This window comes from Copadichromis virginalis, linkage group LG3, assembly GCF_057382275.1.
Source record: "Copadichromis virginalis isolate Kocher_CV1m ecotype Utaka linkage group LG3, C_Virginalis_male_GT1.1, whole genome shotgun sequence".
NCBI lineage: Eukaryota > Metazoa > Chordata > Actinopteri > Cichliformes > Cichlidae > Copadichromis > Copadichromis virginalis.
In genome coordinates, this window is record NC_140620.1 from 40,500,822 (window position 1) to 40,518,287 (window position 17,466).

Below are 17,466 nucleotides of genomic sequence, written 5' to 3' on the forward strand. Positions count from 1 at the left end.
ATCCCAGTATGTTTTAGAACTCACTTCAACATTTTATTGATTGCTTTGAAAGAGCGTCATCAGTGTTCTGGCTCTCCACGCTGATTTTAACCTCAAAGTAACATTAAAGCAGAAAAATCTGTGAGTTTTAGAATATAAATAAAATATAACTTTACAAAGTAAATTCAAATACATTTAATATTAAAATGTTGTGTTACAGTGTGAAAGCTATAAATTGTTTTATTGTGACTTTGTTTTGATGTTCAGTCTCCAAACTGTCTGTGAATCAGCTGTTTTGCAGTCACTCCCTCTTATGTTATAAACAGCAGAGTTTATAACATAAGAGGATGTCAGATGTGAGATTCAGGAAGTTGAAGGAGCTCAGTGGATGTATGAATGGAGACCTAACAAGTTAAACACACCTCCGACATCCAATGAATACAGAATCATCACAGTTACTGAGTCTGACAGTGGATTGTACAGCTGTCGGGGCAGAAGGGGGTATTTGTTAACACAGTGGAGTGAAACCATCACACTGACTGTATCATGTAAGTTGGAGATGTTTCATCTGGATTATCTGTTTTATCAAAATAAGTGAAAAATGGGTTTTTCTTACAGCTTTGTAGCTGTTTCATTCCTGCTTTTGAATAAAAGACATCACTGTCAAAAGACTGGAAATAAAAATGCATCTGTTCACAACTTGCTCTGTTGTTGAATCTCAGGTTTCTCCTGCTCGCTGTGGTTACACTGATTGGCTGTTACTGGTACATTTGACAAAGGAACAATACACCAAAAACAGAAGTACAAAATAACAAAAATGTATTTAATCCTGCTCAAATTCATTTAGGAAGAATTTTCAAATGTGCAAAATACAATCAGATCATATAAACCTGGGTTATTTTTGGATTACTGATCAATAAACTCAGTCATGTTTCAAATTAATTATTTGAACTGTCCATGTATGTAATGAACTGTAAAAACACAAAGTCAAATATAAAAAACTAACCCTGTGCTGATCAAAACAGAAATACAGAATATTATGTGTGACACAGTTTGTTTCATCTTAACTAGGGTTTCATGATATTTGATCATTTACTTATTTCCATCTTTAAATTGTTCTGATTCAGTCATTTTTACTTTTATGTTCTTGTTCTAAACTGAACTGCAGCGAAACCAAAGGCTGAACTGAGAGCTGATAGGACAGCTGTTCCAGCAGGGGGCAGTGTGACCCTGACCTGCTCTGTGAGCCCATCATCATCATCTGGATGGAAATACTACTTGTACACAGATGGGAAATCTTATCAACCTGTGACAAATGGACAAATCAGTGTCTCAGAGGGAGGACGCTACAGCTGCAGAGGAGGAAGAGGAGAACCAGTTTACTACACAGAGGACAGTGAGTCAATCTGGATTGACAAAATTGGTGAGTTCAAACTTTAAATTTCCTACAAAGCACTACATCTGATGGTAACTGAACCTTTTGTCATTCATGTGTTTTTATTGTACTTTCTTGAACATTAACAGTCTCAAACAGGCCTGTTGTGACTCTGTATCCAAACTGGTCTGAGATATACGGAGGAGAGACGATCACTGTCAGATGTGAGATCCATGGAGGAGACACTGAGTGGAATTATGAGTGGGAAGCAAACAACATCAGAAAACCTCCAAATCAAAATGAATACAGGATTATTTCTGCTTCAGCATCCAACAGTGGAAACTATCGCTGTAAGGGCAGAGTGAAAAGTTCACAGCATGAAACAACAGAGTGGAGTGATTCAGTCACACTGACAGTTTTTCACAGTAAGTTGAAGATGTTTCATCCAGATTATCTGTTTTATTAAAATAAGTGAAAACACTTGTTTCTCTTAAAGCTTTGCAGCTGTTTCTTTCGTGCTTTTGAATGAAATGTTTGTTTTTATTCTCCGGTCATCTTCTTGTTGCACTGGAGACATTTACAGATAGCTAAAACTAGAATCTCAGTTCACACGAGCACTTTACAACTAGCAGCCCTAAAATAACAGACCAAAGAGCAGAACTTTGTTTATGGGGAACAGAAAACTGAAATATAGAAAAACCTTCCAGTGCACATTAATTTATAATCAAAGTCATAGAATAATATAAATAAAAGTAAAAGTCACTCACTAGACCTGCAGAGTGGCTGGTTAGGAATAGTCAGTAACACAGTGCAACACCAACACAATGAATGGAATTACAACACTGAAAGCACAAAATCAGCTGTTCACAGATTTACAGAGAGAACCTTCCACAGTCACAGTCTGGTGTGGAATCAGTTCTTGGATTAAATCCTCTGTGTGTCGCAGTAACAGAGATTATGGTGGAGTCGTATCAAAGTTCAGAAGTGTGAGTCAGTTTCCTGATCTCTGGAATATGAGTTGATCCAGCAGGAACAGAAGACTTTAGTGGAAGTTCACATCTCCTAGGCGTGGATCACCATCGAGGTTCAACAGTCTCAGGTTTCAGCGCCAAGATCTGCACTCGGCTAATAAACCTGATCTGTTTTGCAACACAAACACTGAAGTCTTATTCCAGCATTCCTAACAGCTCAGCTGGAAATCACATCCAAACTGCTCCCTCCCTGTAATGTCAGCGGTGATGTTCACTGTGCTTATTATTGTGGCCTAAAGACATCTGTGCAACAGGAAATGTCAGCTTCCACAGCAAAAGAATATAAAACACACATACTAGGTCTCATCTTAGCTATCAGAGGCTTCAACATCAGATTTAGTAAAGAACAAGCACATAACGTGCTAACTGACACCAAAGAAAACCAACTGTGACTCACCAAATCCTCATTCAAACTGCATCAAACAGATTTTATCCACAAGGACTGAAGTTGGACACCATCACTGTGAAAGACTGGATATAAAAATGCATCTGTTCACAACTTGCTTTGTTGTTGAATCTCTTCCCCTCACTCAGGTTTCTGTTGCTCGCTGTGGTTACACTGATTGGCTGTCACTGGTACATGTGATAAAGGAACAATACACCAAAAACAGAAGTACAAAATAACACCAATGAAATGATAACTGCTCACATTCATTTAGAAGCAATTCTCAGATGTTCAAAATACAATCAGATCCAGTCACCGTTTTTTTTTGTTTGTTTGTTTGTTTTTTGTACTTATTTATTTTCTTTATTTATAGTTGATAGTACAGCTTAGATAGTGTTATACGCTCTATTGCCATTCTCCTGCCCCACTTTGCTCTATTGTCTCGCAGCAGTAGCAGCAGTCGTATTTTGGCCCACTGTCATTTAAGTTTGTAGGGATGTGTTTATGTATCGCTCTCTAGGTTCTTCCACAGCATTTCAGTCAGTTTGAGCTCTGAACTTTGTTTCAACAATTGTGAAACCTTCACTCTTTTGTTTTTCAGCCTTTCTGTTGCTGCTGTACTTGTGTAATTTTAGCAAAGGCAAATATAAAAAACTAACACTGTGCTGATCAAAACAGAAATACAGAATATTATGTGTGACACAGTTTGTTTCATCTTAACTAGGGTTTCATGATATTTGATCATTCACATGTTTCCATCTTTAAATTGTTCTGATCCTTTTTACTTTTATGTTCTTGTTCTAAACTGAACTGCAGCGAAACCAAAGGCTGAACTGAGAGCTGATAGGACAGCTGTTCCAGCAGGGGGCAGTGTGACCCTGACCTGCTCTGTGAGCCCATCATCATCATCTGGATGGAAATACTACTGGTACACAGATGGGAAATCTTATCAACCTGTGACAAATGGACAAATCAGTGTCTCAGAGGGAGGACGCTACAGCTGCAGAGGAGGAAGAGGAGAACCAGTTTACTACACAGAGGACAGTGAGTCAGTCTGGATTGACAAAATTGGTGAGTTCAAACTTTAAATTTCCTACAAAGCACTACATCTGATGGTAACTGAACCTTTTGTCATTCATGTGTTTTTATTGTACTTTCTTGAACAGTAACAGTGTCAAACAGGCCTGTTGTGACTCTGTATCCAAACTGGTCTGAGATATACAGAGGAGAGACGATCACTGTCAGATGTGAGATCCATGGAGGAGACACTGAGTGGGATTATGAGTGGGAAGCAAACAACATCAGAAAACTTCCAAATCAAAATGAATACAGGATTATTTCTGCTTCAGCATCCAACAGTGGAAACTATCGCTGTAAGGGCAGAGTGAAAAGTTCACAGCATGAAACAACAGAGTGGAGTGATTCAGTCACACTGACAGTTTTTCACAGTAAGTTGAAGATGTTTCATCCAGATTATCTGTTTTATTAAAATAAGTGAAAACACTTGTTTCTCTTAAAGCTTTGCAGCTGTTTCTTTCGTGCTTTTGAATGAAATGTTTGTTTTTATTCTCCGGTCATCTTCTTGTTGCACTGGAGACATTTACAGATAGCTAAAACTAGAATCTCAGTTCACACGAGCACTTTACAACTAGCAGCCCTAAAATAACAGACCAAAGAGCAGAACTTTGTTTATGGGGAACAGAAAACTGAAATATAGAAAAACCTTCCAGTGCACATTAATTTATAATCAAAGTCATAGAATAATATAAATAAAAGTAAAAGTCACTCACTAGACCTGCAGAGTGGCTGGTTAGGAATAGTCAGTAACACAGTGAGTTACCAGTACAACACCAACACAATGAATGGAATTACAACACTGAAAGCACAAAATCAGCTGTTCACAGATTTACAGAGAGAACCTTCCACAGTCACAGTCTGGTGTGGAATCAGTTCTTGGATTAAATCCTCTGTGTGTTGCAGTAACAGAGATTATGGTGGAGTCGTATCACAGTTCAGAAGTTTGAGTCAGTTTCCTGATCTCTGGAATATGAGTTGATCCAGCAGGAACAGAAGACTTTAGTGGAAGTTCACATCTCCTAAGCGTGGATCACCATCGAGGTTCAACAGTCTCAGGTTTCAGCGCCAAGATCTGCACTCGGCTAATAAACCTGATCTGTTTTGCAACACAAACACTGAAGTCTTATTCCAGCATTCCTAACAGCTCAGCTGGAAATCACATCCAAACTGCTCCCTCCCTGTAATGTCAGCGGTGATGTTCACTGTGCTTATTATTGTGGCCTAAAGACATCTGTGCAACAGGAAATGTCAGCTTCCACAGCAAAAGAATATAAAACACACATACTAGGTCTCATCTTAGCTATCAGAGGCTTCCACATCAGATTTAGTAAAGAACAAGCACATAACGTGCTAACTGACACCAAAGCAAACCAACTGTGACTCACCAAATCCTCATTCAAACTGCATCAAACAGATTTTATCCACAAGGACTGAAGTTGGACACCATCACTGTGAAAGACTGGAAATAAAAATGCATCTGTTCACAACTTGCTCTGGTGTTGAATCTCTTCCCCTCACTCAGGTTTCTGTTGCTCGCTGTGGTTACACTGATTGGCTGTCACTGGTACATGTGATAAAGGAACAATACACCAAAAACAGAAGTACAAAATAACACCAATGAAATGATAACTGCTCACATTCATTTAGAAGCAATTCTCAGATGTTCAAAATACAATCAGATCCAGTCGCCGTTTTTTTTTGTTTGTTTGTTTTTTGTACTTATTTATTTTCTTTATTTATAGTTGATAGTACAGCTTAGATAGTGTTATACGCTCTATTGCCATTCTCCTGCCCCACTTTGCTCTATTGTCTCGCAGCAGTAACAGCAGTCGTATTTTGGCCCACTGTCATTTAAGTTTGTAGGGATGTGTTTATGTATCGCTCTCTAGGTTCTTCCACAGCATTTCAGTCAGTTTGAGCTCTGAACTTTGTTTCAACAATTGTGAAACCTTCACTCTTTTGTTTTTCAGCCTTTCTGTTGCTGCTGTACTTGTGTAATTTTAGCAAAGGCAAATATAAAAAACTAACACTGTGCTGATCAAAACAGAAATACAGAATATTATGTGTGACACAGTTTGTTTCATCTTAACTAGGGTTTCATGATATTTGATCATTCACATGTTTCCATCTTTAAATTGTTCTGATTCAGTCCTTTTTACTTTTATGTTCTTGTTCTAAACTGAACTGCAGTGAAACCAAAGGCTGAACTGAGAGCTTATAGGACAGCTGTTCCAGTAGGGGGCAGTGTGACCCTGACCTGCTCTGTGAACCCACCATCATCATCATCACCAACATCATCATCATCATCATCATCATCATCATCTGGATGGAAATACTACTGGTACAGAGATAGCAAATCTTATCAACCTGTGACAAATGAACAAATCAGTGTCTCAGAGGGAGGAATCTACTGGTGCAGAGGAGGAAGAGGAGAACCAGTTTACTACACAGAGTGGAGTCAGTCAGTCAGGATTGACACAACTGGTGAGTTTAAATGTAACTTCCTACAAAGCACTACATCTGATGGTAACTGAACCTTTTGTCTTTCATGTGTTTTTATTGTACTTTCTTGAACATTAACAGTCTCAATCAGGCCTGTTGTGACTCTGTATCCAAACTGGTCTGAGATATACAGAGGAGAGACGATCACTGTCAGATGTGAGATCCATGGAGGAGACACTGAGTGGAATTATGAGTGGGAAACAAACAGCATCAGAAAACCTCCAAATCTAAATGAATACAGGATTATTTCTGCTTCATCATCCAACAGTGGAAACTATCGCTGTAAGGGCAGAATGAAAAGTTCACAGCATGAAACAACAGAGTGGAGTGATTCAGTCACACTGACAGTTTCTGACAGTAAGTCATGTTTGCTTTAAGCTGTTTGAACACTTTGTAAAATGTGTTTCTGTTCATAGACTGAGATTATTATTCTTTGTATAAACTGAGCTCACTGTTCAGAGACTGTACTACATGTTCACTGAGAGAAAATCTTTGTTGAACAGATGAACCCCGTCCTGTCCTCACTGTGTCTCCATCATGGCTGAGTCCTGGAGCCTCAGTAACTCTGAACTGTGAGGTTGAACATCCGTCTGCAGGATGGAGCTTCTACTGGTATAAAGCTGTTCCTGATCTATCAGAGAAATCCTCCAGTTATGAGCTGCTACCTGATGGCAGTGGGACTGCACAGGACTCCTACATCATTCATGGACAGACACACACAGCAGGATATGTGTGCAGAGCTGGAAGAGGAGACCCAGAGTATCACACTGATCACAGTCAACCAAAGTTTGTCTGGTCTGCAGGTCAGTTTGTTTCTCTCTGTCCTTTCAATGAGCTCATGTTAGCTCATCATTTTTATTCAACAACATTTAGACCATTAAAATCTCATCTCCATGACAACCATTTATCTCCGTTTATATTAAAACTTCCCAAAAGAAGAACTGAACTGAATGTTTTCCGTTCTCTCTGTGATCAAACCAAACTGAATTTCTTCGTTTCCTTTTCTTATTTTTCAGTTTTTATTTAATGTGATAACATGAAAAACAAAAGACATCTATGACATTTTAAATGTTTTGATATTTAAACTCATGTTACTGTTTGTACTGATTATTTTTACTTAGTGCACAGACAGGATTTACACAGTTAAGACTCTTTGTTTAGTGCTCAGGTAGGTGCTCAGATAAAAAGTCAAATATAGTTAATAAAGAAACAAAGATGTCAGCAGGCAGGTTAACAGCTCTGACAAATACAAGACAAACACTGACTACAGATGGACGCTAGAAGAAGACGTCACAAATAACAGCTGCTGTTATTGTTCATTTAAAATATACTTCAAAGGTTTTTAGTTTTGGTCCTGCTGCTGCAAAATATCTCACTGTAGAAGGAATCTGTGAAACCGACAATATCACAGAATTATGACAGAAACATTACAGCAAATGACTGAAGTGTGTTCAGAGTGATCTGTATCAGGTGGATGATGCTGAGAGTGATGACTCAAAGCTCATGATGTCACATGACGTGTACCAAGCTCTACATGAGCTGCCAGCAGATAAAGCATGTGGGTTAGATCATCTTAAACATGTCAGTATTCGGCTCCTTTGTTTTCCATTGATTTGACTGTCTGTGTGATTCAGGGCTTGTTGTCAGACTCAGTGTTGTCTCACCAAACAAACACTTTATCACATTGAACTATTAAATTTGATTTTCAAAACAAAAGCTTCAAACAAATATTTTCACTGTGATATTTTGATCCTAACATCTGTGAGCTTTGTCTCTTCACTGCATGTTGTTTCCAGATGTTCATTCAGCAGCGTCTCTCACAGTGAGTCCTGACAGAGTGCAACACTTCACCTTTGACTCTGTCTCACTGACCTGTGAGGGAAACTTCACTGAGTGGAGAGTGAGGAAGTTCTCTGATGGCCGTCTGTACTCTTCTAATTGTTGGAGAATGACTGGATCCACATGTAACATCCACACATCAAAGTCAGATACTGGAGTGTACTGGTGTGAGTCTGGATCAGGAGAGTTCAGCAGTGCAGTCAACATCACTGTACAGAGTATGTTATTATACATTTACTACTTGGATCTGAATGATTTAAACGTCACATGAACATTTGTCTCAGCTTTGCTGTATGTGAAGTAATTCTATGTGGCAAAACAAACAAAAATGAGAATTTCAGACAGTTTCAGGCAACGAAGCATCAAAATATTCTTGGATGTTGGTCTAATTTCTCTTCATCCGTTCATAATCCAGTTTGTCATAATTTGCCAACAGTATTTTTTTTTCTCTGTCAGAATAAAACTCAACAAAGCTCAACATCTCTGTCGTCAGATTAGATGAACCTTTAATATCTCAATAGGGAGAAATTTGGGAAACACGTCATGCAAAATAACACAAACATACAAACATTTACAATTTCACCTTCAACCATTCAATAATGTTACTGTCAGTAATTTGACTCCTGCAGGGAACAACCCAACTATATTTCCAGTCCTCATAATCACTCAGAAAACCAGGTCTGCATGTAGATCAAGAGACACGACTCACAGCTTTTTCTAAAAGTGTGCACCAGCTGGTCTGACTGAAACAATTGTGTGTGATTGTGTCACAGATGATGATGGTCCTATCCTGGTGAGTCCTGTTCATCCTGTGACTGAGGGAGCTTCTGTTAGTCTGAGCTGCAGTTTGAGAAAACAAAAAATACTTTCCAATGTGTTTTTCTATCACAATGACAAACTTATTCAAAATGATCCCCGAGGGGAGCTGAAGATCTCTGCAGTGTCAAAGTCTGATGAAGGTTTCTACAAGTGTCAGTACTCAGGAAGAGAGTCAGCACAGAGCTGGATGTCAGTTAAAGGTGAGCAGGATCAAAACATTTGATGTGTTTCTGTAAATGAGTTTCATGATTGAGAAATAACATCATATTATCTCTTTTAATGTTTAAATCCATCTGGGTCTATTTAGTCAGAACTTTATAAAACTATTATGTAATATTTCTATATTGTCAGGTTTAATATCGTTGTGATTCAGGACTCAAGTGTGAGACTCAGGTGAAAACAGCAGAGGAAGTAATGAGTGAAAGTTTCTTTATCAAACAGGATAATTCATTTAACAAAACAGATTGTGAGCTTCGACTTGGTCAACAGGAACAAAACATAAATGAACCTAAACTTAATGAGTGAGTCCTACAAAAACATCTTAACTGAGGTGAGAGAGACAGGCCAGAGGAGCGGACATAACAGCGTGAGGGCGACAGATCTGTGGGAGAGGAGAGAGCAGTTAGGGCAGGAAATCTGAGGGAATGTGACAAGACAGAGAGTGTTCATAAAGTGGCTGCAACAATGCCTTACTTGGAGTCCAGACTAGCTGGGGGTAAAGGATAAAGCAGAGGTCTGTGGAAACTGCTGAACGATGGGCAGGCAGGCAAGTGAGGAAGAGGCTCTGAGGGGGGCAGCAGTGGTGGTGAATAGGGGGGTAATGATCCAAGGTGGCAGGCGTCTGACTGGAGGTGAATGATGGCATGAAAATGAATCTTGAAGCAGGAAGAAACTGAAACAAGGGGAAAATCTGTTAGCATACAAACCTTATTTTCCTAGAAAGGATCCCAGCAGACCTGCCTGGTTACCTCACTGACGAGCTGCAGTCATGTTAACTATCCATTAACATTTGGCTACAGCCACCGAGGTCTTCAAGGTCAACTTAATGACTAAAAAGAAATCCTTATAACACAGAAACTATGATTCTTACAAAGGTGTTGTGTCTTCTCAACATATAGAAAATACTGTATAAAGATTTAAAATATCATGTTACGTTTGACCTCTGACCTCACTTTTACATTTCACATCTGCCCTTGTTGTCATGTTGAAAAAATCTGCCTTTGGACTTATTTTTACTGAACTACAAACTTCTCACAGTACAAACAAACCACACACACACAAAAAAAAAAACCCACAGAAAATACAATAGTGTTCCTTTAAAAGCAAATACTGTCAAGTGAGCTGCCTTAGCAGAGATTTGTGCTCTCAGAGTTCTTCTTTTACACTTTATTAATAATTAATTATTGTTTGTTGTTGCAGTAACTGTGTCAGGAGCTGACAGCTCTTCATCTCCTGTGTGGTTGATAGTTGGACTGGTTTGTGGAGTCTCTCTCATTATTATTCTCCTGCTCTTGTTGTATCGCTGCAGACCGTCCATGTGTAAGAGCCTCTTCTTTTCATGCTGTATTAGAGAGTTTATTTACTACATACACTTTAATTATTCACACATATACATGTATTCTGATCTCATGACACAAAATATCAGTAGAACAATTTATACATGACAAACATGTGTAATAACATTTGTCTCTTTCACAGATTCCTGCTTCACCAGGTTGGTAAAATACTTTTAATTATTATTTTAAACAAACATCAGTTACTTTTAAGTTTATTGTGTTTATTTCCTGTTTTAGGTCGATCCAGTCTGAGAGTCACAGTCCGGGCTCCTCCACAAATCATGGAGTCAACCAGAATGAAACTCATGAGTACAACTCTCTTCAACATGGTCAGTATTTAAACCATTTAAATAATATTATCATTATTAATATTGACTTTTATATCTGTCCTCATTAACAGTAACAGTTTTTAGATTAACTTTGTGCTCAGCGGCACAAAATCCATAATGTTATTGTTTCATATCAGAACAGCACAAACAGTAACAACATTATGGGTTCATGGTACGAAAATATCTCATGGTCTTGGTTTTGACATAAACAGAATTATTTAAACTCTCCTTTAGGTTTTTATTAAAATGATTAATGTGACCCTGGTTCATCGTTTTTTAGGTACTAATAACCTCTATGAATCTGTTAGCCAAGTGGAAGACAACAGAAATGGTGCAGTATATTTGCTGAAAAGCACAGAGCAGTTACAGATGAAACTTGTTTTTGATTTAATAAAATTAATTCCATGTGAAATGTTTACAATCCTGTAACTAAAATATGAACATTTCAGGATCAGATGAACATGAAGATGTCACATACTCTCTTATTGAACTTAAAAACTTTGAAAAGAAGCGTAAGTACATAAAACATGTGCAATTAAATGTAAATGTAATGCAAAATAAAATAAATAAATATTTTAAAAAATCTAACAGTTAATTATTTTCTCATGATAAATATTCTGATCATCTTCACAGAGAAGCATCATGAACCAGAGCAGAGTGCTGTTTACTCTGAGGTGAAGACAGGAGCTGCAGGTACAGTCACAACAGTCTCAGTCAGTGTTTGTACTGAAATGTGTCATTTCATTATGTTGCAGGTTATTATAGGTCAACATGGAGTTTAGTTATTCCCTTACCAAGCTTAGCTGCTACACATCAGCAGAGTTAATCTGCAGTCATTTAGGGTTTTGGTGGGTTAGTCATTAAATCAGGTGTATTTGTTTAACATGATACTGTGTTGTTGTGTTGTTGTCGTTGTTTAAAGCACTCAAACACAGACACACTGTAGAAGTTGAACAGTTTTAATGAGTGATTCAGAAACACAGCAGGTCAGAATGTTTGCAAAGAACGAAGAAAACTCAAAACAAACTTCTTCCACAGTTTGAGTTCAGTCTCTTCCTCAGATCACAGGTTAATCTCTAATCTAAGGCCTTTGATCAAAGTCTTTAATCTGGGAGGCAAAAAAACTCCCCTTTCAGCTGGATTTACTGAATCACAGCATCCAGAGCTTCTGAACTAGACCAACGATCACAAAACCAAACACCATCAAATAAAACACATAATCTGAGTGTGCTCGATCACTGGAGGCCCAGCAGAGCACTGTTTAAGATGGTTGTTTGATACAGGAAAGTATTGGATGTGCCAATAGCATGGAAACTTGTGTGTATGTGGAATAGATGTAGGGCATATAAAATATGAGTAAGGGATGAAAGAAGGGAGTGATGCGTGATGCAGATGGGCACATGAGTATAAATGATGCTGTTTGGGAAGGTTCGAGGTTCTTTTTGTAGTTTGCTAAAGATGAGTAACATCAGCAACATCTGAAGAAAGCACTGTGGAGTCACAGTCAAAAGTTTCAGTTGTCCAATCACTGTGGACTTATGAAGTGAAATTATCATTTTTTTTTGTCTCACAAAATAGTTGGAAGACTTTGTACTTGTGATTAGTTATATTTGGATAAAATTCAGGTGACTGAATCAAGTGATTATTACTAGTTGATTAAGATTTTTGTTTTGCCCCTGCTAATTTGCTTAAATAAAATATCCTGTGTTCAAAATTCTAAATTGTTAACTTTTTTGTAACAGTAAAAGAAACCTTGTGACGTTTTACATCTCGTCAATGGTTCTTGTTACTCTTAGCACTTAAAGTAGTCTGTTCTTTACTTGGCAGCTAAAGTAATAATCTAGTGAAACTACAACGAGCGAGAATCATTAAGGGGAGCGTAGCATTAATGCTGTTAATGGCTGTGGCTGACAAATCTGCAATTTAAATCACCTCTACGTCCAACAGCTCTGTGTCATATATCTGCTGATCAAATGTATCCTGAGCTCTGACTTCTCTTTTAGAGGACAGTCTCATGTATGCTGAGGTCAAACGCCCCAAAAAAGAAAAAGCCAAGAAGAAAGCAGGTAAACAAAGTCTGCCATCACCTCCAGTGAATGTTGTTCAACATGTTTATCTGGTCTTAAAATCTTCTTTCCACTCACAGGAAAATCAAGTCCTGCAGCTGATGCAGCAGTTTATTCTGAAGTCACGTTAGGAAGCTTTCCTGGTAATTATGCTTCTGTGCAGGATGAGTTATTCTTCAAGTTATTAAATGGGGAACATCCTGAAACTTGGACATTTGTGTTCTTTGTGTGTTTGTCTTACAGGTCAGTGAGGAGAGCTGCAGCAGCAAAAAGGAGCATTTTATGAATCCACTGTTGCTCCTCTGCTGCCCAAATATCAGACACACTCAGTTTTTAGTGTTTATGAAGATGATATTGAATAATAATATGATATAGATTCTTTTAGCATAAAGCACACAGAGGTGTGTCCTGTTTCAGATCCATGCTCTTTATATGCAGCTGATATTTTTTATTCATTTTTAAGCTTTAATATAAAATTTTGAATGTATCCTGTTCCAATAGCAAGTGAGAAAAAAGTTTTGAAGTCTGTGATTTTTAATACCTGAAAGCAACAACTTAAAGTCAGCAGAGTCACATTAGTGCTGGTATGAACACCAACAAATACGTTTACTGTCTGAGTTTAAAGATCTGCATCATGCAAAAATGAATTATTTGTTATAAAAACATGAAAAAGCTGAGCTTGATTCATTTGATGTCAGATACTGTCAGATGCTGTGAATTTTATTTTTTATTTAATTTTATTTTAATATTGTTTGCTGTTCTCACTTTTTCTGGATTTAACATTTTACTTTTTTTAAGGTTATATATTTTAAATGTAGAGCTCTGCGATCAGCTCTGTTGTTTTAAACATATATAAATAAACTTAACCTTGACTTCACTTTCTCTTATATTTTTATCAGAGTAAAGATTTAATATTGTTTGTGCTTGATTAGATTTTCTGGTTTGGAAGTGGACCACAGAACTCTTCATGATTGGCTGTTTTAAAGTTTTTATTGAAGCTATATTGTGATGTTACCTTTTATTTTTTCAATAAGACGCGGTGTTCTCCATTTAGAAGTACTCATGTAGGTACACATTATTACTATTTCTTATTATTGAAGAAAGAATAAAGGCCTGGTCATCAAAACAAGTTGGTTAGGTCCCAGTAGACATTTGTGTCCAGAGCTCTGTGAGTTGATGATGCAGGCTTGAGTTTTAAAGATGTTGAGGCATCACTGGCTGCCTTTACATTTGTGCTCGTCCCACATGTGGCTTTCTAGAAGAACAAAACACAGCTGGGTCCAAAGTTATCATCAATACAAACTGTGAGGTGCAGCTCTGCTTTCTTTGTCTGTTTGTTTTTAAAATATTATTACTCCTCAATCCAGAAGCAGTGTACACCTGGACAAGTCACAATTGTGTCATATGACTATCAGACAGAGACACACAAGCATTCAGGCTCACATTCACACCTACGACCACTTTAGAATTACCAGTTAATCTAACATGCAGGTCCTTGGGCTGTGGGAGGCAGCTGGAGTTCCCAGAGAGGGGCCACACAGACCTGGGGAAAACCCAGTCAGGACCTTCTTGCTGTGAGGAGACAGTGCCAACCAGCACACTGCTGCCACCTGCTGGTTTCTTATTGCATTACTCTGGAACGGTAATCCCAGGAATGCATGTGTGAAGTTTATCCACACACCTTTTTTGTCCACTAAATGTTACCTGTAAATAATCCCTCACCACTTGAGAGTAACGTCCTCTTTTCAGGTTAAATTTCTGTATAAGTAACATCCATTTCAACATCTTGTTATAATGTAATTATCAAGTCTAGTTGGCTGATTCATTATTTTAGCAGATCTGTAGTTTACAGTCAAAGTTTCATAATTGCTTCTTTTATGTGACCTCATTGTTATGTTGCTCTTTAGGCTGATGTCTTAATTTAATCTGTGAACTTTATTGTTTACAGCCATTGTGCTTTTTTACTGCTATATTGGTCTTTGTTAACTGAGTCCATTAAAATAATGAGAATAAAACACAGATCAAAATGATGATTGTGGGCTAAAAAGAAAGGAGCCAGTTAAAGTGGTTCATCTGACCAGGACCAGGTGTCTCCTACTATAACCTTCATTCACTGCACATTTCCACAGTCTACTGGATTCTAAAGATTCTGCATGTTTTCCAGACATGTTTCTCCTGGTCATCAGGAAATCACAATATTCAAAGAGTCAGCAGCACATTCAGATCAGATGTCTTTTCTAATCACCTGCATGTCTGGACTTTGGGATGAGCTTGGATGGAGAAAACACTGAAAACATGAACATAACTTTTATGAGCTGATCATTCAACAGCTTAATAATGAATCTGCTGATGATCTGCTTTGACAGGACTGTGATCAATAAGTCGATGTTATAAGTCGAGACGAGTCAAAATGTTTCCAAATGAAAGAAGAATTATAAAAAAGACTTTGGAGCAGTTTAGCATGTGAGCAGTGTTACAACCCAGAAGACTGTACACTTATGTTTGTGGACGGAGATGATGAGTCCTCAGTTTACTGGCATCATTGAACCATCTGGGGTGTAGTGGGCTACAGATGCTGAGGACACTGTCAGAGTAATATTTGATATCCCTTTATTTAAAGTAGCCAATGAAACACCACAGTACAGGAGTTTTACTTTGTTGTTGTTTTGTAGTACTTCATAATACACTATATAGTTGTTGGTGTTATTTCCCACCATTTACTGTGTAACTTTGTGAATTTATGGCATTATTGTATTTAACTGTAGTGAAACCCTACACTCAGAGATCCTGGTCTAACTCCAAAGATCTCCTCTGGAACCACAGCTGCTGACCAAACTTACAGATTTATACTTTGATTTTTTTACTTGTTTAAGGAAATACTGCACACTGCTGCTACAGGACCAAAACGCTGCATCACAATGGAGGCTGCTGGTATTTGCCTAACATGATAGCTCATGTACCCCAAGCTCACTGTAACTGCATCATGCCTGAATGTCAACAATACAGCAGAGAGAGTGATATTATACCCCTCTCGTCAAACTGACAAGTCATTAATTATTCATGAGCTCCGGAAGTAATTACTTCCGGAGCTCCGGAAGTAGGAAGTAATTAAGGAAGTAATAAAAATATGATATTCATAAAAATATGATATTCATAAAAATATGATATTCATAAAAATATAATTGATTATTTCTTATTTCTTATTTCTTATTTTATTTCTTATATATCAAAATAGCATTCTTTTATTTCTTTAAGCAATTAAATTTTTTTTATTTTTTTATGCTCAAAAAACGCCATCTGGTGGCGGGTCAGTGTGTGTGTGCGCGCGCGCCCGCGCGCGCCCGAGGCTGTGTGTCTGGGCGTGCGGGGGCGCGCCCGTGTCTCCGGACCGTGCTCTCTCGCTCGGGCTCATGTGTTTAAAAATGTATTAAACCATATTAGAATTGTTTAGTTAAACTTGTGCTTTTGTAACGTTCAGTATGGCCACAAACACATGCTGCATGCCTTGGGGGAAAACTTTATTTCGATTTATATGCATTTGTAGATTTAGAATAAAACTCATACTGATGTGACAATAAAAGTGATTTGATTTGATACTCAGAAAAAACTCGCGATCCCCTAACCCTAACCCTCCTTAGAAACATAAGCAGGGAAAACTCCTTAAAAAACCCTCCGCGTTTTCTCCAAAACCCTACAATAACTTGTTAGGGTACCCCCTCTATTCCCAAAACCTTATATTCGATAACAGGGGAAATCCTGAAAAAATCCTTAGTCTTTTTTCTCAAATTCAGCGCCCCGCGGCTCCCTTCATGCTCAGCCAAACAAAGCCAAAACTCCTTTAAAAAAAAATTTCTCCGCGATTTCTCCAAATCCCTAGAATAACTTGTTAGCTACCCCTCTATTCCCAAAACCTTATATTCGATAACAGGGAAAATCCTTAGTCTTTTTTCTTCAAAAACTTCCCTCTTACTAGCAACCTCTAAAATTCAACGCACACTCTAAGTTCTACCTCGCTCTTAATCTCCGATCCACAACTTCTTGCAGAGCACAATTTTTTCCTGCTTGTTCGCTCCCCGCTCTGCTCCCGAATGCGCTGCTTACCTCGTTCGAAATTTGCGCCGGAGACCAACTCCCCCCCTTACTTCGCCCCGCTGCCAATCACATAACTATTGCACCGCTCCCTTCGCACCCCGGTTAGCCAATCCGCTCCAGGTCCGATTTTTATGATCTCCCGCTCAGGTTAAGACTACCCCCGAGCTCCCAGAAGACCCCTGCCTTCAGCCATATCAACAACTGGAACCACTCAGCAACTTGCGTCTCTTTCCTTATCCGCATATCATTCGGTAAGTGTTAATCTTCCTCTCTAACTACATTTTTGCATTTTCCTTTTTACCATTCTGTCAATCCTTTCATTTAAAAAAATAAATAAATATCACAATGGTTTGTAACACGTACAATACACCATCCATCCATCCATTCGCCTCCACTTATCCTTTTCTCAGGCTCGC

General features: G+C 38.2%; 2 protein-coding genes across 2 annotated transcripts; both read left to right on the forward strand.

Annotated features, from left to right (window-relative positions):
* Positions 1 to 367: 367 nt before the first annotated feature.
* On the forward strand, positions 368 to 2,231 carry LOC146714754 (uncharacterized). The gene is made up of 3 exons (XM_085440435.1): positions 368 to 525; positions 1,143 to 1,402; positions 1,504 to 2,231. The coding sequence occupies exons 1-3, from the start codon at positions 368 to 370 to the stop codon at positions 1,818 to 1,820; spliced, it is 735 nt and encodes a 244-aa protein (XP_085296561.1). The 3' UTR covers positions 1,821 to 2,231.
* Positions 2,232 to 5,712: 3,481 nt separating this feature from the next.
* On the forward strand, positions 5,713 to 13,835 carry LOC146714755 (B-cell receptor CD22-like). Its single transcript, XM_085440459.1, has 16 exons — positions 5,713 to 5,722; positions 6,038 to 6,331; positions 6,431 to 6,684; positions 6,766 to 6,784; positions 6,853 to 7,152; positions 8,146 to 8,406; positions 8,962 to 9,207; positions 10,439 to 10,546; positions 10,706 to 10,721; positions 10,801 to 10,892; positions 11,173 to 11,223; positions 11,342 to 11,404; positions 11,526 to 11,585; positions 12,896 to 12,958; positions 13,039 to 13,101; positions 13,202 to 13,835. Exons 1-16 carry the CDS (start codon positions 5,713 to 5,715, stop codon positions 13,207 to 13,209), a joined length of 1,908 nt encoding a protein of 635 aa, XP_085296585.1. The 3' UTR covers positions 13,210 to 13,835.
* Positions 13,836 to 17,466: the final 3,631 nt, after the last annotated feature.